Genomic DNA, 21,979 nt, shown 5'->3' with positions numbered 1-21,979 from the left:
AGTTGTCAACGGAAGTGAAATATGAACACGCTCAACCAAACGTAACATAGCTCATCTGCCAACCTTCTCACACATATTAAACATATAGTGGCAATTGGTTTTGGTAATTTTTTTTTTGGTGTAGAAAAGCTTACCTGTCCTTCATTTTAAGCTTTGGAATTGGTTTATCCCGGTCTGGGTATGGACAGGGTTGTGGTTTTGGTTTCCTTTTTGTAATTTTTATATATTGTTGAAATTTTCTATGTACTCTTAAATTTATGTATTGGGTTATATTATGTATCTTCAAAAAAATATTATTTGTTGACTAAATTTTCACCAAATATTATTTGTTGGTTATATTATATATATATATATATATATTAAAAAGACTAATCTTTTTATTTACATATACAATGTCGAAGGTTTTGCAAATTTATATGGCTATTTTTTTGTTATCTTTTTTTTTTGTATATCCATTTGATTCAGCTTTGCCATATTTCTTTAATATAACTAACTTTGTAGATTATGGTGGGTTACTATTTTCGTACCTTCTGTGAGCGTGCCTCTGTTTTACTATCAATATCCAGTTATTTAAGGTAGCATCTTATGGTGTTTGAGTATTTGGTTTTATATTCTGGATCAATAATTTAAGCGTGCCTCCAAGTCTCCAACTCTAGAAAGGGATTAGTTTTGATTTATTAATTGATATCCTTTATGATGTGGGACTTGTTATTTTGGGCATCAAATTCCTGTGGAAAATCAGCCAAACTTAATCTATGCAGTACGGGAGGTTCGGTGAGCTATCCACGTGAGTGTTTGTTATTTTTTTGTCAACTGAGTGAGTTTGTTATATATCAAGTTGCGTAACTGGAATGGATCACTGAATCTACTATTTTGGACACTATTGATGGGTATGTGAATAAAATTTTTTGGAAAGCTAATAAACAGCTGCATGTGGTATCTTTGAAATTGACACGAACCGAAGTCTGAGGTTTAATGCATAATGTATGTGGTTGTTAATGAAATTCCATCGCAACAAACACAACACAGAATCTATCGAACTCTAACGGTGATAAGTAAATGATGAAGACGAAGCCCTTGAGGAGATCAGAGAGAAGTAATTGTTATTTTGCTGATCTTGGGGCCAACTGATCTAAGCATATAAAGCCTATCACCCACCTCCTCCTCTTCTCAGCCATCAGATTCTTAGCAGGCATTCTCTTCTTACATTACCTCCTCCATTTTGAACACTCTTAGTAGCCTTACTGCTCTTGTTCAACTCATCAGACTCATAATTCAACCCTGAAACCCCAATCCCAATCTCATCCATCTCTTAATCATTGCTCAACTTTCTCATTCCTGACCTCCCCGAGTATCCTATCTTGCTTGTTTTTTAATTTACAATCTACGCAATCAAAATGAAGTAAGAAAATTGAATTTAAAACAACTCACGAATTAAACAAAAAATGAATAAGAAAATTCGATAGAAACTTGCCAAGTATTTAACTAACAGCGTCATCTTTCTTGGCTTGTTCTCGTGGGAACGCCATTGGAAGAATCTGTGCAAAGAATTTAATTTAAGCAATCAAAATTAGCAGACTTAAGAACAACCTTGGGGAATTGTATAAGAGCTTACCAGTTTATAGTTTTGAAAAACTTGGGACGTAAGATTATTCTCACAAATCGATGTATTTGTGTAAGCGTTGTGAGAACTTCTTGTTCTAGTGTAACCGAGACCTTTGAAACTGGATACTGGTAATCAAAACAGCTTCGTCGGTCGGTCTCATCAACAACACATATCTGCACACGGTATATGGACTCAAGAAGCAATAAACGAAACCAAAATTTTTTTACAGTAACAAACAAAAACAAAATAAATAAACGAAACCAAAAGCGTCTAAAATCAAGCTTTCTAAATTTTTTTCTGTCAACTCGAGCTTTCTAAATTAATAAACGAAACCAAATCATCTTACATCAACAAACAGAGAAAACATAAAACGAAATCAAGATCATCAAAACTCAAGGTTTCTTAATCAATAAACGATACCCAAATCATAAATACATATAAAAAAAAACAAATCAATAAACGAAACAAAAATCATTTAAACTCAAGCTTTCTAAATGTGAGGATGATAATGATGTTCACGGGATGAAAGCTGACCTTCTTATAGCTGGAGATCTACCGCCTTGTAGAAAGGGACAACGCATTGAATGGGGAATCGTGGCTGGAGTGGGTCGAAGAGTTAGACGATCGTTAATGGCGATGTCAACCCTTGGCGTACATGAGGAGTGTGTCGACCCTCGCCGCCTCGCTTAACCTGAGATACTTTCAGAGAATTGAAAGAGATGATGAGTCCCAGATGAGGATTGCTCACATATTTATGCTGAACACACACCGCCTTTCAGACCTAATCAACGCATCGAAGACACATCATGGGAGAATAAATCAACATGATTAAAGAGGAATCCATAAAGAAGTCTGTTACAGTAAGCGCAAACGTCACCGCGGCCGCATGAAGATGAGAGACGATCTTCGTGGGTTATTTTAAGCCGTATTAGGGTTAGGGGGAGAGTATTTCTGTTTTCACTTTCCAGGCCGGATGTTTGCACGATTCCAAGACCAGTAACATACAATAAACGGAAAGCCCATGACGCCATACATTAATGAAACGCTGCGTTGAGAGGGAAGGCGACACGTGTCAGCACGACAGAGCACGAATTTGTGACCTGGATGCTGAGGTGGCTTCACCAGGAGAGATCAAACTCTCTTTTATATATAAAGACTAGGGATTAACCCGGGCTACGCCCGGGATTTTTATTTTTTTCTAATTTAAGTTGTTAAATTATTTATATTTAGGCTATGATATATATTTATATAAATGTTAAATGCATGTCATAATTAAAATTTATTTTTAAATTTTAACACGTTAAATTAACATATTTTTTACTATTTAAATATTTTTTTATAATTTTATTGGCTATCTAGTTATCATATTTAGCAAAACTATCTTTTGAGTGTTGGAATAAATGTTTTAGAGATTTTATTAAACTGCAGTGTATTTTCGGATCAACCACATGCTCAACATTCGATCGATCCGTAAAAAGATGGTCGATCTCCTTGGCCAGGTAAGTACAATTTTAGCAAAAATATCTTTTATTTTCAAATATTAAGTATATAACTATTCTTTTTAATTTTTTTAATTGTATTTTTTGATTAAATTATTGTATTATAATGGTTATGTAAATATTTTTTGTGATGTTTGAATTTGTGTTGTTCGTATACTTAACGTAGATGATATTGATGTTTAACAATTTATTGTGTTCTGGAAATAGAAAATAATGATATATCAAAACGTATCTAATACTTGTTAAATGATAGTATAATGTAAATTACATCCATTATTTGAAAATAACAATTTATTGTTTTTATTTTTATTTTAAATCAGAAATTATTTTTATTTAAAACAATTATTCATATATAATATAATAGTTTAAGTTTGGAAGATTAATCTATATATATAAATTATGTATATTTTTTAAAAAATAATTTAAAATATTATATATTGAGTATCTGAATAAAAGCTGAATTTCTTATCTTGAAAATCAGATATTTATATTTTTGTCTTCATGTTATACTCACCAATCCATCATTGATATTTATAACTCAATATGTTTTTTAAAAAACTTAGGTTTAAGTAATAAACGAATTTAATAAATTAAATTCATCACCTATAATGTTCTGTAAACTATATTTGAAAGCTCTCTAAAATTATATTTTAAGCATGATATTATTATTATTTAATTTAAGTTATTTTAAACATAATATATGCTAAACCAACTTAAATTATATTTACAATAGGACCATCCTAAACCGGTTAGTAAACCAAAAACAATACTAAACCAACATGAACCAATACCTGATTCGGCGAGGAAAGAAGTGTTTCGGGATAAACGCTTGAATGGTTATTAACTGAAATGGTTTGATCATGAAAGAGTTAGTATGAATATTAACAATAAAATTATGGATTAGATTAATTTAAATTTGTAAGAATACCTTTGAGTCTATGAAAAGCAATTCAATTCCCATGAATAAGTTTGGCTTTTGGAAGTTGCGGGTTTCTCAATAATGAATCCACCTAACAAAAAGTTTGTTGTTATAAAAAAATCTCATTCAAGGTCATTAAAGGTTTCTGGGACGGCAAGAGTTGATGGTGAAACCATTTTTTGCTCGAGTGCTTTGAAATTTTCCTTAATAGTGTGAGGTTGATGTGGATAGAATAATGAGATTTATAGGGACTTTCTTGATGAAAAACTATACATTTTTTTTTGTTTAATGTGGTATTTCCATTTTTATATGATTTACTACCATTTTAAGATAGAAGTACATTTTAAGATATATGCTTAAATCTTAATGTACTTTTTTCATTTTTAAAATGTTTATTTCCATTTCATATATTTTTATTTACGTAATATCTATATTTTATATTTTAAAATAGATATTTAAATATTAATGTACTTTTCCATTTTTTAAATTGTGTATTTACTTATATTATATATTTTACATTTTAAAATAGATGTTTAATGCTTGATGATCTTTTTCCATTTTTAAAAAAATTGTGTATTTACTTATTATTACATATATAATTCATATATTATATATTTACATTATTTGCTTATTATTTATTTTCGTGTATATGTATTTCCATTTCTTGTACTTTTCATTTACTTAATATCTATATTTTACATTTTAAGATAGATGTTTAAATCTTAATGTACGTTTTCCATTTTTTTTAAATTGTATATTTCCATTTGTTATACTTTCTATTTACATAATATCTATATTTTAAATTTTTAAATATATTTTTAAATCTTAATGTAATTTCCCATTTTTAAAATTTGGTATTTACTTATATTATATATTTACTTTTCTTTATATTGTGTATTTCTATTTCTTATACTTTCTATTTACTAATAATTTTATATTTTAAGATTGATTTACATTTTAAGATATATGTTTAAATCTTAATGTAGGTTTTCCCTTTTTTTTAAATTGTATATTTCCATTTGTTATACTTTCTATTTACGTAATATCTATATTTTAAATTTTAAGATATATTTTTAAATCTTAATGTAATTTTCCATTTTTTAAATTGGGTATTTACTTATATTATATATTTACTTTTCTTTATATTGTGTATTTCTATTTCTTATACTTTCTATTTACTAATAATTTTATAATTTAAGATAGATTTACATTTTAAGATAGATGTTTAAATACTAATGTACTTTTTCCATTTTTTAAATTGTGTATTTCCTTTTCTTATACTTTCTATTTGCGTAATATCTATATTTTATATTTGAAGATAGATGTTTAAATCTTAATATACTTTTTCCATTGTTTTTAAGTTGTGTATTTTTTTTCTTATACTTTCTATTTACTTAATATCTATATTTTACATTTTAAGATTGATGTTTAATATTTAATGTACTCTTTCCATTTTTTAAAAATTGTGCATGTACTTATTATTGTATATATAATTCGTATATTTATATATTTATAAAATTTACTTATTATTTATTTTTCTATATAATGAGTATTTTCTTTTTCTTATACTTTATATTTAGTTAATATCTATATTTTATATTTTAAGATAGATGTTTAAATCTTAATGTATTTTTACATTTTTAATGTAAAACGGCAATGTTTAATAGAAGAAGTTGGACAAATAGTCAAATAGTTATATTTATGTTTTTTTTCTTTTTTTATAAAATGGTAATGTTACATTATGGAGATAAGCCGCTTTTTTTTAGTGAAAAATGAAAATCTTACATATGTTTAATGTAGTTTTTCTATTTTTTTATGTTGTATGTTTACATATTATTGTTATTTTTAAATGTAAAATGGTAATATTACATATTTTTAATGTAGTATTTTCATTTTTTTATGTTGTATGTTTATATATTATTTATTCTTTTCGAAATTATATATAATGTTTTTTTTACAAAATATTAATTTTACATTATGGAGATAAACCGTCTCTTTTTAGTTAAAAATGGTAATCTTACATATGTTTAATGTAGTTTTTCTATTTTTTATGTTGTATGCTTACATATTATTATTTTTTAAATTAAAAATGTAAAATGGTAATCTTACATATGTTTAATGTAGTATTTCCATTTTTTATGTTGTATGTTTACATATATTTATTATTTTCAAAATTATATATAATGTTTTTTTTTTTTTATAAAATGGTAATGTTACATTATGGAGATAAGCCGTCTTTTTTTCAAGTGAAAAATGGTAATCTTACATATGTTTAATGTAGTTTTTCTATTTTTTATGATGTATGTTTACATATTATTTATAATTTGCAAAATTAGTAATATTAAAGTGTAAAACTATATTTTATGCCACGTGTCATCTTTTGAGAGAAGTTTTTTTTGCTGATGTGGACGCTCTATGGAGCCTCAAAAGGTTCCTTTTATTAGTAAGGATTATAGAAGAGCATGAATATGACGTTAAAAGGAAATTATAATATGATTAGTGCAATACAAACGATAAAACTATATTGAGGTAGAATAATACTACTGATAATAGGATCCGGTACTACAACAACTAGATATTGCCATTGGTCATAACTTTCAATAATAAAAAGATAATGCACATAGTGTGCTTATTACGTATGCCTAGGTACGTTCGGATTAGTAGCTAAAACCAAGGAAACTAACTAATGAGCAAGAGATATCTTATTTGTGTAAGATTAGCAGCCTCCTCCACCACCACAACCTCCTCCACCACCACAACCGCCTCCATCGCCACAACCGCAGCCACCAATGCAACCGGAATCTTTCTTCTTTTTCTTCTCTTTGGAGCAAGTAAAAACCGCCATGGATACAAGCGTTAAAGATAGAAGAATCACGAAGATCAACAAACCATCTCTTAAAGCAGCAGTTTCTTTCATGTCTACCTAGCTGATGAAGAAACCTCTCTTTTCTTTAATAATCTTTTTCTTACTCTTGAAACATATTAGACCTTCTATGACACTATAAAGGGGATCAACTTTGAATTTCTCACACCAAAACTTTTTTCAATAATTGCGCTAGTAACCATTAAGGTAATGTATTTAATTCAGTTCTGTAGTCTTCAGGTTTACTTTCTCAGCTCTACATTTCAGAAACATAATTACAAAAGAACAAAAAAAAGGTCTATTACTAGTAGTAGATAACATATAAAGAAGGGCAAAAGAAACAGTGTCACGTGGTATTATGGAGTATTATTGCCACAAAAATCTCTGTTAGCTGTACATTACTTTAAACAAGAAGAAACAAACCCACACCTATATTCATAGCTTTTCTCATTTAGGACCCTTTTATTTCATGATATATACTAAAAATCCTAAACTTTATTGGCTCATCCCATCTTTATTGTTGAAATTTACAAGTAAGTTGGTGTGGAAAACATACAGATCTTGCTACGCCTCTGGTATAGGGTTGAGTGTCTCCTGAAAGATCAAAACATGTTCAACAAGTAAGCTAATCAATTTGCTAAAAAAAAAAAACAAAACACATTTGACCAAGCAAGCATTGACTTTGAAAATTAAAGACACAACATAAGCTTTACCTTGGAGAAGCACACAAAGCCTTGCTGTGCATTGGAGGTTTTGACCATAGTTTCCCACTTGGGACTTGCTTGATTATGAATCTTATTATCATCAGCTCCAAGAGACTGTAACCATGTAAATGAGTTGTTCTTTGGTGGGATTGTTGGCAATGTACGCTTTAACCAAGAATCTGAAGGAGCTTTTGGTAATGGTGGTGGTGGCACAATATGGTAAGTTGAACGATGGTGAAGCCTGGAACTATCAAGATTCCTTGTGTTTCTCTTAAACTTGACTTCAAGATCAATCTTCTCCTTTGTAACCTCCACTACCACATTGGACTTTGGCAGTGCAACAATAGCTTGATCAGTACATTCAGTGAAAGCCTCATCTCTTATAACACTTTCCTCACCGGGTCTAATCAAGTTCTTCACTTCTTCTGTAAGTAAAGATTGCTCCATGGACTCTTCTTGTACCTCCTTGTCTACTGAATGCACAGTATCTACATACAGAGTTTTCTCAGCCACAGGAGACTCTGAAGAAGGTTTCCATGCATTATCATCACTAGCCAAGAGCTCACCAAAGTTTCTGCTGACTTTAGCGCGTGAAGTGCAAGAAGAGCTTTCAACTGCTAATGACCCACCTTGTGCAACTGAACCATTTAGTCTCAACTTCCTCTCATCTTCGTTCACAGGCTCATTAGAATTATCTTGATACTTAGAACGCATACGACGAACAGAAACAGCTCTCTGCGCCTGCATCCTCACAGACGGAACAGGATTCAACACTCCAAAAGAGCTTCTCAAGCAAATCTGATTATCCCCAGCTTTGTTCTGTTTCATCTTAACCGGTTCCTTTGCCTTAGCAGCAGGCAAGAACCTCCCCATCATTAGATCCTGTTCATCACAACTCTTTGCATCCTCCACTCTGGTTTCAGGCTTCCACACTGATGATACTTGTCGTTCTCTACCCCTCCCAGGAGGAGGCTTTGGCACATAATGTGGCTCAACGAAGCTTTGTAAACCCGGTTTGGTTTCGTCTTTTGGTTTTCCCGGCTGGTGTTCCCATTGGAAAGGGACGGTTCCTGGGTTCCTTACGGGACCTGACTTGATATCAGACTTGTAAACCGGTGGAGCAGAAGGAGGAGGGGTCTTGTTGGTTACTGGATCGGAAGATCTTGGTTTGCTCTCGGGCTCTGAAGCGTGTGCGGGACGTCTAACTGATAGAAGCGGGCGGTTGAAGTCCAGTTGCTTCTCTTCCATCGTCAAGCTCGCCATTAAACGGAGATCAGTTGTTGTTTCTGCAATAATCGAATTTTATCATGAGGAGACTTTCTTCTCGACTTCTTGAAAGTTTATCAAGATTTGCTTCCTTTATCAAGAAATTATCTTTTTGAGGAAAATAATATTTGAAACGAAACAAAGAGAAGCCCACAAGACTTATACGGTGAGCCCATCAATAATGAATCCAAAATCTTTTTTTTTTCCCAGTCAAAATCTAAAGTTAATAAGAAAATAGAGATGTATCCATACGCAGATACATATTCGTAATTAAACCCTCCACTCTAGAGGAGTTAGGCTCATTACTAATAGAGAGAAAGAGGGAGGAGAGAGATACCTCATACCAGTGAGAAAACGCGGGGTTGAAGAGACAGAGAGAAGGAGAGGTTACTGGAGAAGATGATTGATTCGGGAGAGAAGATGATAATAATAGTGAAGCGACGTGGTGAAAAAGAAAGGAATATATATGAGCTTGTCATATTCTTCTTTCACTTTAGTCCGCGTCATTTTTAAATTCATTATAAGTTTATTATACTGTTAATCCATCTTGATTAATTAATTTATTACTTAAAGTAGGTTTTTTTCTTTCTTTTGTTTCTCTATCATGTGCTTCGTATAATAGGGGGATTTGGGTAGGTATGCATGCTATGTGTTCAATGATTTAATTAACTATACGGGTCGATTAATTACTCTAACTAGGTAATTATCCGCGCCTTGCGCGGAATATGATTATTAATTTCATTATTTTTAATAAAAACATATTAAATCTGTTTAATCTGGATATTAGTTCGGTTTTAAATTATTTTTTGGTTTATTCTGTTAGAATGTTTGATTTTTTAGTTTTTTCGGTAAAAACCAAAAAATATTATTATTTGTTTATTTTTATGTTATAAATTTAGATAATCGTCATGTCGAACCAATGGTTTCATATTATAGTTTGTAAACGGATAATAGTTCAAGAAAAAGAAAAGAAAATTATTAAGACTAATCATTTTACTACAATTTGGTCGGTAGTGAAAGAAGCATTAAGAAAAAAAATATTTCAACTTCCAAAAAAAAAATAGATACTTCAGTAGTGGTAAATAATTATAAAGTGCTCACATCAAGGTGCACATGTATGTCTATGTAAAAATATATAAAAATAAATGACAAATATATAAAGATATTGTTAATTAATTAAATGACATTTTTGTTCTAAATAATACATGAAAGAAAAAAATTAAAATTAATTAAAAATTAAAAAGGCCTGGGATATTAGTGAATTTTTTTCATAAAAAAAATCAATTGTATCTGTAAATAGAGGTGGACACAGATCGAATATCCGAGTATTTGGAGGCATTCATGTCGATTCAATCTTTAGCCACTTGGATAGTCGGTGACTATGATATCCAAAATGATTTAGAATTTTAAAGAATATCTGATTTGATCCGTAAATAAAATTTTAAAAATAATTAAAAAATTAATAATAACGTTTTATTACAAAAATAAAATATTATTTACTTTAATACCTAATAAAATAAATTTAGTTCATTAAAATATTGTAAAACGTATATAAACTATAATATATAACATATATATATATAATTATGTAAATATCCGATTTGATCCGTAAATAAAATTTTAAAAATAATTAAAAAATTAATAATAACGTTTTATTACAAAAATAAAATATTATTTACTTTTTAAATTTTAATACCTAATAAAATAAATTTAGTTCATTAAAATATTGTAAAACATATATAAACTATAATATATAACATATATATATATATATAATTATGTACATATATGTATATATATGCATATAAAAGATCGAATTTGATAATCACTCCTAAAAATATTGGTATTGTGATTTGCTTTTTTTTAATTGTATTATAGTTTTTGATTTATTTCGTAGAGTTACGGATATCCATATTTTTTGGTTTAATTCAAAACGGATAACGAATTGAATCAAAACTTATAAATATTTTGTCCAAATTTATCGGTAAACAATAAAAATAATATATATATATAGTTTAGCTTTTGATTCGTTATTTGTTTTGATTCGAACCGAAAAATCTAAAGTTTTATTGGAACCATGCATATGAGTTTTATATTAAAAAAATACAAAATATATAGTATGAACACATTTATGAATATAGTGTGAACGTGTTAGCATATTTATTATCAAATCATTGTGAGGGTGTCACGTGTCTATTATAGTGTGAATACATTTATTACAATATTTCTCATTTAATATATAAGGGATGATTAATTCGACATTCACAGGATTTCCAGATTTAATTATGAATGGTTGAGGGAAACAATGAATAAAACTGAATAACTAGTTAACTCCTCCATGGTGTTCTTTAGCTTTCTTTTTTTTCTTTTATTTTTTTTGTGAACAACTAGCTTTCTATGATACAAGATGAGACGATAAGTATATACTAATCTCTTAGGGTAAGTTTATTTTTAAAAAATATAAATTTACTAGTGGTATTCCGGCGCTGCGCGCCGGGTTCGAATGTTTTATTTGCGGAAGAGTTCAAATTGTTGTGTTCTTGTGTGTGGTAGTTAATAGTGTCTGTAGTTTAGTGTAGTTGATTGCTTCTTCATAGTAAATATAGTTGTACATTTAAGTGTTGAAATGTCTATGGTCGGGAGCGAGAATAAGTATAATGAATGTGTCTGTTTTGGGTCTACAAATCATGTCATGGTTCGTATATTTAGAATAATAGATGTTGTTGTATTATAGTGTTTCTCATTCTAAGGAATTTTGAATGTAGGAATTTTATTCATAGGAGAGTAGTAATCATTTTAAATTGGTATAGGTAAGAATTTTTTTTTAAAAACCCCACAAAAGAAAAAAAAACAATAACATTGTTTTCTATCTATGAACTATGTATTGGATAAATTTCTCCAATCTCAAAAGGTAGCAGCAATTCTTGCATAGATGATTCATGTTTTGGAAGTCGCAGCTTCGTATGGGTTTGAGTCTCGCCATGTTGTTTAAATAGTTGTCTTCTAAAAGAATACTGTAAACACTGATTTTGTTTTTAAACCTTTTTCAGCAATGACAGATGTAGATAGTGACATAGTGTGTGTTCCCAGTCAAGTGTGTCAAGCAACATTTTTCCCTCTCTGATTTTTCCTGAGTAGAGCAGCAGTAAACAACAAAGATAGGTATATATTATTTTGTTAATTATTGTTTTAAATAATTCATGTATATATATTTTAATACATTGCTTTGAAACTATAAACTTTAATGCATGATACCAATAATCACAGATGATAGCAAACTTGCCCAAAATTAATTACTTCGTTAGACTATCTTTCATTATTATACATGATATTTACTCGATTTTCTTACAACATTGGCTTAAGCTCTCTAGTACTCATCCAGGATAAAAACACAAAAGAAAAATTAAATATTTGTTTTACCTGCACTACGTCTATTGCCCTCTATGAACCGTGAAAGCTAAAGGACGACACACATCTGTTATTTATATTCGGCTCCAAACTGGGCAATTACCTGAGTTAAAACTATTGTTCTACAGAGTTTTTAATATTTGATATAATTTAGGTACTCTTTAGAGTAGTACACCTTTTCCGAACACGCTTTTCTCCTGCCACTTAGATTGCGAACTCTCTCTATCCAGATAAGGTAGCACCGGTGACAGCCTATGAAAAGGGCGGGGAAAATGATTGTAGTAGAAAATGTGAAATTTTGGATATATGTTGTCATGTGATGATGGTGTGCTTCTTATACCTCCTATGTTGATAAGCCGCTCTCTCGATTTGAGTAAGGTATCTAAGCTGCATCTCAATGAGGAATGTGCAAGTATGCTCTCTCGATATTCTAGGTTCTTGTTGTTGAAATATGGACGTGATGATGCAGTGCCTCCAAGTATACTTAAATGGTAACAAAAGAAGACCAGGTAATTCATCATCGATCAAATCTTACTTCTCTCATGTACTGAGGCATAAAAAACGACTATGTGTATTGATCCCATTAACTTCCAAACCACAGAACATAAACTAACACGCCAAAAAATAGTATTTGGAATTTTTTTGACAAAAAGCCTTTGTCAAAAAAACAACATGCCTACGTTTATAGACAGAACAAAAGGATCACATTAAAACAGAGAAACAACATGACTACGTTTATATACAGAACAAAGGCATCAGATCAAAACAGAAAAAGTTGAAAGGATATCCTAAAGAAGTTTGCATGTTGCGTCAGTATATGGCTAACTATTTCTAATCCCACCTCTTTGTTCATACAGTACAGACCTGAGAGAGACAAAGATGAAATTTTAAGACAAAACAATTTGTGCTACTAATTTCATAATATGAATATTAATATTTATACATCAAGGAGGCTCCACCAAATACAATAATACTTAAGACAATAGCGTATGCAAATTGTATGGAATTTATGAATTTTATTTACAATGCTGAAGTAAACTAATTAACCTTTAGCTTTCACGTGTTTTAACTAAAAAAAAAAGTTAGTATCTTGGTCAGATTTTTAAAGAATTCAGATCCATTCCACAAACATATACATGTTACGACAGAAGTGGATATATAATCATACTCCAAGCTAAAGTAAATGATCTCATCAGCTGCACCTTCAGTCACGAGACTCACGACATGTGCTCGCTCCTCTACCATTGCATCTGAGCAGTTTTAATATTTCAGAAAGTATTGGATTGGCTGAAGAAAAGCTATCCCTTGCGCCAATCATACAAACCTTCATCTCATTTTTGGAAAGAGAGAAATCTATGATTATCCTCCTCCATGTCCATTTCTCGCTCTCCTAATTCCATTTATCAAGATATCAAAACCATCATCCAAACAAAACTCATGGATCATGATGGCACACATACTTTTCTATAATCTCTGTTTTGTTCATTTTAAAGCAGCATCAAAAAAATGTTCTGCAATTAAGCTAATATATTTTACAATCCTATTCCTCGTATCCACCCTTATTCTAGTTTTTTTTTTGAAACACTTTTTTTTTTTTTTGAAACACTCACCCTTATTCTAGTATACGTACAAAAAATTCTATGTAATGCTGATTACTTCTGTTTTTTAATAGATTAACCATTTAACAAATTTTTAAGATCATCTTATCAACAAATACAGTCACAGCTTTCATGTTAAATCAAAAATAGATAACATCTTATCAACAAATACAGTCACAGCTTTCATGTTAAATCAAAAATAGATAATAAAAATTAATCATACTTGAAACAGAACCTTGTTCATGGCATTACGTTGGTAAATCTCGATACGGATGCGAAAAGGACACAAGCATACCTCTCCTTGACCTCTGATCAGACCTCTTTCTCATCTTATGTCAATTTTTTTTCTGGGCGGTATAAATTCATGTTACATATCCCAAGATCCGCTGAGAACAAACACATATCATGAGATATTATAAGAGAAGAAGACTTTTTTTTTTGGTCAAATAAGAGAAGAAGACTTGGTTTGCAATTTTCGGCATAAAGAATGAACAATAAATTGGTTATGCAGAGTTAGGTGTTGTGTGATAATAAGCTTTAAACATTCGAAGGGGAGAAGAGAATGACCTCGTACGAATTTGAAATTGATGTTTATAGTGACGATGACCCTAGACTCCACACCCGACCTCTCTGATTTCTGGTGAAGGAGGTGGTGAGTGATCCAATTTCTCGATGCCTATTTATAGGAGCAAATTAGAATATGGCAAAAGAAAAGAGTCGGAGAAATCAATGTTAAGTAGTGGGAGGTGGGTTTGAGATCGTAAATGTAAATCTTAATTAGAAAGGAGGATGATGACCTTTGGCGTTACAATGTCAGTTTCATCCGACGGCTGCTAGGGTAAGCAAGGAGACGACGATTTTTCTTTTAAGTGGGCCCTTTTCATTTGCAGCCCATAAACGAAAAAAAACGTAGACTACTTAAATACTGACATGTGTCAACGAATGCCCATCTCTAAAGAGTGATGTGGACGCGTGAGAGGACAGATAAGCCAATTTTATAGTATAAGATGTTGAGTGAAATATATATTTAGAGGTAAAATAAATGATGATAGCTCCTAGATTATTGGTGAGGTATTTGGCAACAAGAACCTATTCATTTCTTCAGTTTTTGATCATTTAAAACTTGTAATGTTTAATAGAAATCTATTATATATAAAAGGTACAACTGTCTTTTTGTCGTATACTGTAAAGACGTATACACAAAAAAGATTATTGATAAATCCAACTTTTATATATCAAACGTGAGAATGAGTTCAGGGAACAGATCCAACTTAGAAGAGAAAGATAAAAAACAAATAATTAACAAAAATGCAATGATTTATTTAATAGCGAAGGAGAGAATATTTAGTGGTGAACAAAATAAGGAATATGGCAGCTGCTAGGTTGTCAGAAAATTATTTATAAATATACTAGTGACCAAAACAAGAAAGAAAGGAACCTTTTTGTTTGCTAACATTGGGACTTGGGGAGTGTAGATATATCATACTCATATGATATGTAGTTTTTTTCTTTTCTAGAGCATGTCCAAAAAGATATTATATTTTGAAGTTTAGAAATAATTTTCTCCAAAATAAAAATTTTAAATTTAATTTCAAAACTATTTATATTTAATATTATGATGTTTTTATTTATCATAATTAATTTAAATTCATAAAATTTTATAAATAAATAGCACATATATAAAAATATTATAGTAATATTAGTTAATAAGATGTTGCACTAAGATATAAAATTTTACACAGAATTACATAGCTAAATATTAAATTACAAGTAAAATACCATATTATTCTATAAAATTGCTTTCATAATATTTATTAAGTTTATTTTGTAATATTGGTGTTGTCTAAATCTAGTTTTAAAATATTTTAGATCTTATTTTAAAAAATTTCTATTAATTTTATGTGTAAAATTTAAATTTATAGAAGCAAATTCAATATATTTATGAAATATACAATTTTTAAGTATTAAAAGATAAACGACGAAATATTTAAGAATCATGAATATAAATATATTTTTATAAGGACTAAAATGCAAATAAAAATATTATACTTCAAATTTGAAGTTATAGAGTGTCACTACTCAATATTTCAAATTTTTAAAAATTATTTTATAGAACAAAAGATTTTATATTTAAAGTTATAAAGTGTCTTTTATAGATTCTTGCATTACTGATTTCAGAAAAATTGTTTGTATTTGATTTTTTGTTACTGTGAGTACAAAGTTCCAAGTTCTTGACAAACGCAATTTATCCACCTCTGACATTTTTCTTGGTAGCTAGCCAAGATCTAATCTAGACAAACTCTTTGTTTTAGTAAATTTCATTATATAAAACAAATATATTAAGGAAATAAACTTGCAAGGACATGGGGTGGGGCACTTCTTGATATAGTCATCAGATCTCCATTCTTTCGTCATTAAATCATGTGAGGGGTGGTCATCGGTTACTTTTCATTTGTATTTGGTATTTATTGACGTGCGGAATCCGTGACGGAATGTACGACCGACGTAACTGGTCTTGTGGTCAATATATTATAAATAATATGTTTCGTAATCCGAGCCTACATTAACCTCATTAACCCTTTTTTATAACAAAATAACTAAGTATATCTGTGTACAAAATAAAATAAAATTAAATAACGTAATATATCCCTATCTGAATACTTCATCAGTTTCTTAATGTTACATATTCTAATATTTTTACACATTTTAATAAAACACACTAAATTTACATAATCTTTTTGTGTTTATCTTTATTCCATAATTTTAAGCCAATACAAATTTAGTAATTGTAATTAAGTTTTTTGAAATTTGTAATTAGTTAATAAAACATGTTTTGAAAATGTAAAAAAAAAATCTTTTTAAAACATATTTTTTTCTAGAACATGTAATATTAAGGAACAGAGGGAGTATTAAGTTTGGAATACTAGTAAATTTGCTTTCAAATGTATCTGTTTTTCATATGTTTTTATATCTTCTAGATAATTAGTTTCGAATAGTTATATATTTTTGGGATTTTTGCAAAATTGACCTACAACTTAAAGTCAAACACAAAACTAACCTCCCTTTTTTTTGAAAATTAGTTTTGCCCTATTCACCCCACAAGTTCATATAATTTACGAAAATGCCATCAATTTTTTTTTATTTTTTTTTTCGAAAATGACATTTTTACTCTCTCACCCTCATCATCTTCAAGTAATTACAAGATTGCCATTGTCATCAATACCACAACCACCATGAACAACCAATTTGAAGCTCTTAATGCTCCCAAAATCGATTTACCCTTCTTCTTTTTCCATTCTTGTGAACTAAACACAACATATCTCTCACTTTCTCTCCACAATGAGCTAAAAAAACCCAAGATTTTGATTCTAAAATTTTTATGGTTCATAAAGTCATAGAAGCTAACGATTATGGGTGTGTGACTTTCGTTTGTGATTCTGTGTGCTTGGAGAAGCCTTATGTATGCTAAAGAACTTATCTCACCAATTTAAGGTATGACATCGAGTTTTTTTCCAGATCTGTTCGTCAGACGACTTACTTGGGAAGTCGTCTCGCTGTAGACGACTTACCTTTCAGTCGTCTGGCTGTAGACGACTTACCTGGAAGTCGTCTGGTCAACGCAGAGGTTATTTTTGCAATTGACTTTGAAATCTGTAACCTGAGACGACTGAAAGTTAAGTCGTCTACTATTGTTTGGTTTCAAAAAAAATTCCAAAGAACCTAGACGACTTACATTTCAGTCGTCATAGGTTAGTTTTGCATTTGACTGGATAATTTCAGAAGTTTGACTTCCCCAGACGACTTACATTTCAGTCGTCTGGCGAAAATTAAAATAATAATATTTTTTTTAAAGTAAACGACTTACAATTAAGTAGTCATAGGTTAGTTTTGCAATTGAAAAAAAAAACTTCAAGATTTAATTATACACAGACGACTTATAATTCAGTCGTCCAACAGACGACTTAATTGTAAGTCGTCTAGGACTTTTTTCCGAGATTCTGGTCAAACCTCGTAAATCCTGGACGACTTACATTTCAGTCGTCTCGTGGACGACTGAATTATAAGTCGTCTGTATATAATTAAATCTTGAAGTTTTTTTTTTCAATTGCAAAACTAACCTATGACGACTTAACTGTAAGTCGTCTACTTTTAAAAAAATATTATTATTTTAATTTTCACTAGACGACTGAAATGTAAGTCGTCCAAAAAGTCAAACTTCTGAAATAATCTAGTCAAATGCAAAACTAACCTCTGACGACTGAAATGTAAGTAGTCTAACTTTTTTGGAGTTTTTTTTTTAACCAAACAATAGTAGACGACTTAACTTTCAGTCGTCCGAAATAACAGATTTCAAAGTCAATTGCAAAAATAACTTCTGCGTTGACCAGACGACATATAGTTTAGTCGTCTAGACAACTTAGATTGAAGTCGTCCGCGTCTTCTCCACTAGTTTTTAAGTCTTCTACGTTAGTTTTTGAATAACTTGTATTTTTAAGAGTGATAAGTAACTTCAAGATATGTAAAACTCATATTTACAAAATATGTTCTCTCCCTTAGTTTTACTAAATTTGACTAAGTTTTTCAATGCAAACTTATAAAAAATATGATATGTTTTGACTAGTTACTATTATTTGTTTCCATCTCTTACCAACATTCTTGTTTATTAAGATGAGAAAAAGGCCATTGGAGTTTATTATTGCATATGAGAGATCCAAAGATAAGAAAAAGGCTACTGAAGTCTATTATTTCATTGATTTGTAAATGTGTAAACACATTGTTAGCACATTTAATACATCTTGGAAAACATTATTACTGATTTTACAAAAAATTCACAACTGAAAGAGTATACATGCAATTTACAAAACAGACCACAAACAAAACTATTATAGATCATTCATCTACAAAGACAAGCTTGGATTCCACTTGAGTAGACAAGACCAGACAACTTTTAAGAAGTCCAGACGACTTCTAAGAAGTCCAGACGACTTCCAGGAAGTTCAGACGACTTTGCCAGAAGACTTTTAGGAAGTTCAGACGACTTCCAGACGACTTTACAGGAAGTCCAGACGACTTTTAGGAAGTCCAGACGACTTCCAGACGACTTCCAGACGACTTCCAGACGACTTCCAGACGACTAACAAGTAAGTCGTCCCAGAAGTCTTCCAGATCTGAAAAACCTGCATATTAAATCCAGATCTGGAAAACCTGCATATTCAAAAACGTTCAAATGGCTTAAAAACAGAAAAAATGAATGGAAGATTAGATAAATCTACCTTTACAGAACACACAAAATTACATATCTAAAAATAAAAGATCTACCTTTAAATTAATGGAAGATGAGTACCATCTAATTAAAAACCTGCAAAAAAAAAAAATAGATTAGTAACAAAGACATGAGACAAAATTGAAAAATTAATATAAAGTTTGGTGTTTTCAAGTCAAAGAGATTAGAGTGGGTTTGGAGAGTTTTAGTTTGGGAAAAAAGTAAGAACTTTATACAACAAGAAGTTACCAAATGAAGAAAAATCAGACATAAGAACTTACCAAAACGCTCAGAAAAATCCAGACGACTTCCTAGAAGTCCAGACGACTTCCTGGAAGTCCAGACGACTTCCTGGAAGTCCAGACGACTTCCTGGAAGTCCAGACGACTTTGTCAGAAGACTTCCAAGAAGTCCAGACGACTAACAGGTAAGTCGTCCGAGAAGTCTTCCAGATCTGAAAAACCTGCACATCAAATCCAGATCTGAAAAACCTGCATATCCAAAAACGTTCAAATGACTTAAAAATAGAGAAAATGAGTGGAAGATTAGATAAATCTACATTTATAGAACACACAAAAATACATATCTAAAATTAATAGATCTACCTCTAAATTAGTGGAAGATGAGTACCATTTGATTAAAAACCTGCAAAAGAGATAGATTAGTGTTTTCAAGTCAAAGAGATCAGAGAGAGGTTGGAGAGTTTTAGAATGATGAACATTACATTTTTGTTGCAGCCATTTGAGAGGAGGAGAGAGAATGTGTAAATTTTTCTTTTTATAGGGAGACAAAAAATCTAATTAGATTAAATATTTTTGACTCAGACGACTTCCTGGACGACTTACATTTCAGTCGTCTGGTGAAGAAATTAAAACAGACGACTTACATGTAAGTCGTCCAGAAGAGTTTAATATTTTTAGCGGAAAATTAAATATTTTTAGCGGGAAACTAAAATAGAAGACTTCCCAGACGACTTACAAGTAAGTCGTCTGGACGACTGAAATATACGTCGTCCGGGTAGATTATTCAACAGACGACTGAAATATAAGTCGTCCACACCCTAAACATAACCCCTAAACTTAATATATTATCTAATTAAACACTTCATAAAACCAAATCAAACTTGAAAAGTGTTTACTATACACAAAAATAAACACATATAGGTGAAAACTAATTTTTGAAAAAAATATTTTAGTTTTCCAAAATCTAACCCTAACAATACATACAATACTACAACATATGTTTGCCAAACTCCTAAACCAAAGTATTTCATGATTCACTACTTTCACTCATCTATCTTCAAAACAAATCAATTTTATCATATCTTAATTTATATTAGTTAAAACTGTTTATAATTACTTGATTTTTATTTTTTACGCATCAAAATATTTTTTTACAAGATTTATAAATTATTTTTAAAATAAACTGGTACCAGACGACTTACACTTCAGTCGTCCAGACGACTTCCAACATCTCAGACGACTCAGACGATTTACTGGGGCTATATTCGTAAAAATAGCTTCTGTTTTTTTTGTTTGGTCACAAGGGGCTGAGCTGTAATTTCACTAGGATTTTAGGTTAGTTTTGCATTTGATTCAAGTTTGGGTATAGGTTTGGATTAAAATCAAGTTGTGGGTTAGTTTTGGCAAAAACCCCTATATTTTTTTTCTGGAAAGCAACTTCAATAAATCATAAGAGTAAATGTGGTTAAACCACTCATACAAGGCCTAAAGCCTGCTTTGCCAATCCGCCAGCAACATAATAATACCTTCCACTAGGAATCCAAACAAAAGAAAAAGAGTCAAAAGCATTACATTGAATCCTAATATATGAAACGATCCCGTAGATCTGGAGGTTCCACCGTCTAATCACGAGTCTTGATGAGCTGTGATGAGTCCGACTCACACCGAATATGCCAGAACCCCAGCTCTTTACATTTCTTAACAGCATCTCTTATGACCAAACCTTCAGCGTCAAGCGGTGAGTTCACAAAACAGGTTGAAGCTTGAAAGCTTAAGTTCTCCCCTGTTCTTTTTTATAATCCAACACAAACCTGCGACCTAGTTTCGAATAGTTATAAGAAGTTGAAATATCAGGTGAGTATCACAAGTCCCGGCCAAAGTGACACTCCATAAGCATTTTTAAGACAACACAATTACTAAAACAAAATCATTGCATGTAATCTGATTGTCTGTAATTATTGTTCGTAATAAACAGAATAACAATGGTCCAACCATTGAAGCTGTTTTAACTTTTAATCCATTGCTTTAATTAGAAAATTTAATGAACGTCAAATATTCAGATGTGAGATGCTGGTGCGATTGTTTTCTTCTGTAATACTTTCATCTCTTAGCTAGGACAAGTAAACTGTTATAGTGTCGCTTTTCCTTCATGGTTCTATAAGGTTGCAGATAATTCGGCGAGATCTTCTTCTGGTTGTTCTTCAGCATGGTTTCCGTTTTGTTTTTAAATTTTAACAGTGTCTTTAGCGATTTCATTCATCGGACTTCACGTGTTCGGCGACGACGTTCTTTGTTAGAGTGGGAGGGTAGGATTTCTAAGATTGGTTTTGCGTCATTTTGTCAGTTTTTAGTAGGGGTGGGCACTTCGGTTATTTTATCGGTTCGGTTCGAGTTTGGTTCGGTTTGGTTAGTTCAGTTCTAGATTTTTTTCAGCTGAAGTAAACCATAGTTAGTTTGGTTTGGATCGATTTCGGTTCGGTTATGTTCGGTTCGGTTTATATTCGGTTTGGTTCATATTCAATTCGGTTTGTATTTCGGTTCGGTTCAGTTTAATCGGATTTTTCTTAGTTTATTTATTGTACAAGAAATTATGTTGTAATACATAAATATA

General features: G+C 30.6%; 1 protein-coding gene and 3 long non-coding RNA genes across 9 annotated transcripts; 1 reads left to right on the top strand and 3 right to left on the bottom strand.

Annotated features, from left to right (window-relative positions):
- Positions 1 to 408: 408 nt before the first annotated feature.
- Positions 409 to 2,600, bottom strand: LOC117134314. Of its 3 annotated transcripts, none has more exons than XR_004458570.1 (4): positions 2,466 to 2,600; positions 2,141 to 2,387; positions 1,616 to 1,779; positions 409 to 1,538 (listed from the first exon to the last, which is right to left on the bottom strand). It is a non-coding gene; the product is annotated as an uncharacterized LOC117134314 (long non-coding RNA). The 3 variants fall into 3 exon arrangements; XR_004458571.1 differs by having other exon boundaries at positions 2,141 to 2,297; positions 2,388 to 2,599; XR_004458569.1 differs by having other exon boundaries at positions 2,141 to 2,591.
- Positions 2,601 to 7,162: 4,562 nt separating this feature from the next.
- On the bottom strand, positions 7,163 to 9,678 carry LOC103867920. Of its 3 annotated transcripts, none has more exons than XM_009146015.3 (3): positions 9,202 to 9,678; positions 7,601 to 8,877; positions 7,163 to 7,481 (listed from the first exon to the last, which is right to left on the bottom strand). In XM_009146015.3, exons 2-3 carry the CDS (start codon positions 8,852 to 8,854, stop codon positions 7,452 to 7,454), a joined length of 1,284 nt encoding a protein of 427 aa, XP_009144263.1. In that variant the 5' UTR covers positions 8,855 to 8,877; positions 9,202 to 9,678; the 3' UTR covers positions 7,163 to 7,451. The 3 variants fall into 3 exon arrangements, with proteins under 3 accessions (XP_009144263.1, XP_009144262.1, XP_033148186.1); XM_009146014.3 differs by having other exon boundaries at positions 9,195 to 9,676; XM_033292295.1 differs by lacking the exon at positions 9,202 to 9,678 and adding an exon at positions 9,110 to 9,134.
- Positions 9,679 to 10,886: 1,208 nt separating this feature from the next.
- On the top strand, positions 10,887 to 14,097 carry LOC117134256. Its single transcript, XR_004458483.1, has 2 exons — positions 10,887 to 12,699; positions 12,745 to 14,097. It is a non-coding gene; the product is annotated as an uncharacterized LOC117134256 (long non-coding RNA).
- LOC103867919 lies at positions 13,254 to 14,671 on the bottom strand. Of its 2 annotated transcripts, XR_004458482.1 has the most exons (3): positions 14,431 to 14,671; positions 14,159 to 14,249; positions 13,254 to 13,655 (listed from the first exon to the last, which is right to left on the bottom strand). It is a non-coding gene; the product is annotated as an uncharacterized LOC103867919 (long non-coding RNA). The 2 variants fall into 2 exon arrangements; XR_001958611.2 differs by having other exon boundaries at positions 13,265 to 14,249.
- Positions 14,672 to 21,979: the final 7,308 nt, after the last annotated feature.

The sequence above is a fragment of the Brassica rapa genome, chromosome A05 (assembly GCF_000309985.2).
Source record: "Brassica rapa cultivar Chiifu-401-42 chromosome A05, CAAS_Brap_v3.01, whole genome shotgun sequence".
NCBI classification, from domain to species: Eukaryota; Viridiplantae; Streptophyta; class Magnoliopsida; order Brassicales; family Brassicaceae; genus Brassica; species Brassica rapa.
Note: the sequence above shows the minus strand (reverse complement) of the source record. Positions and strands in the feature narration are given on the sequence as shown.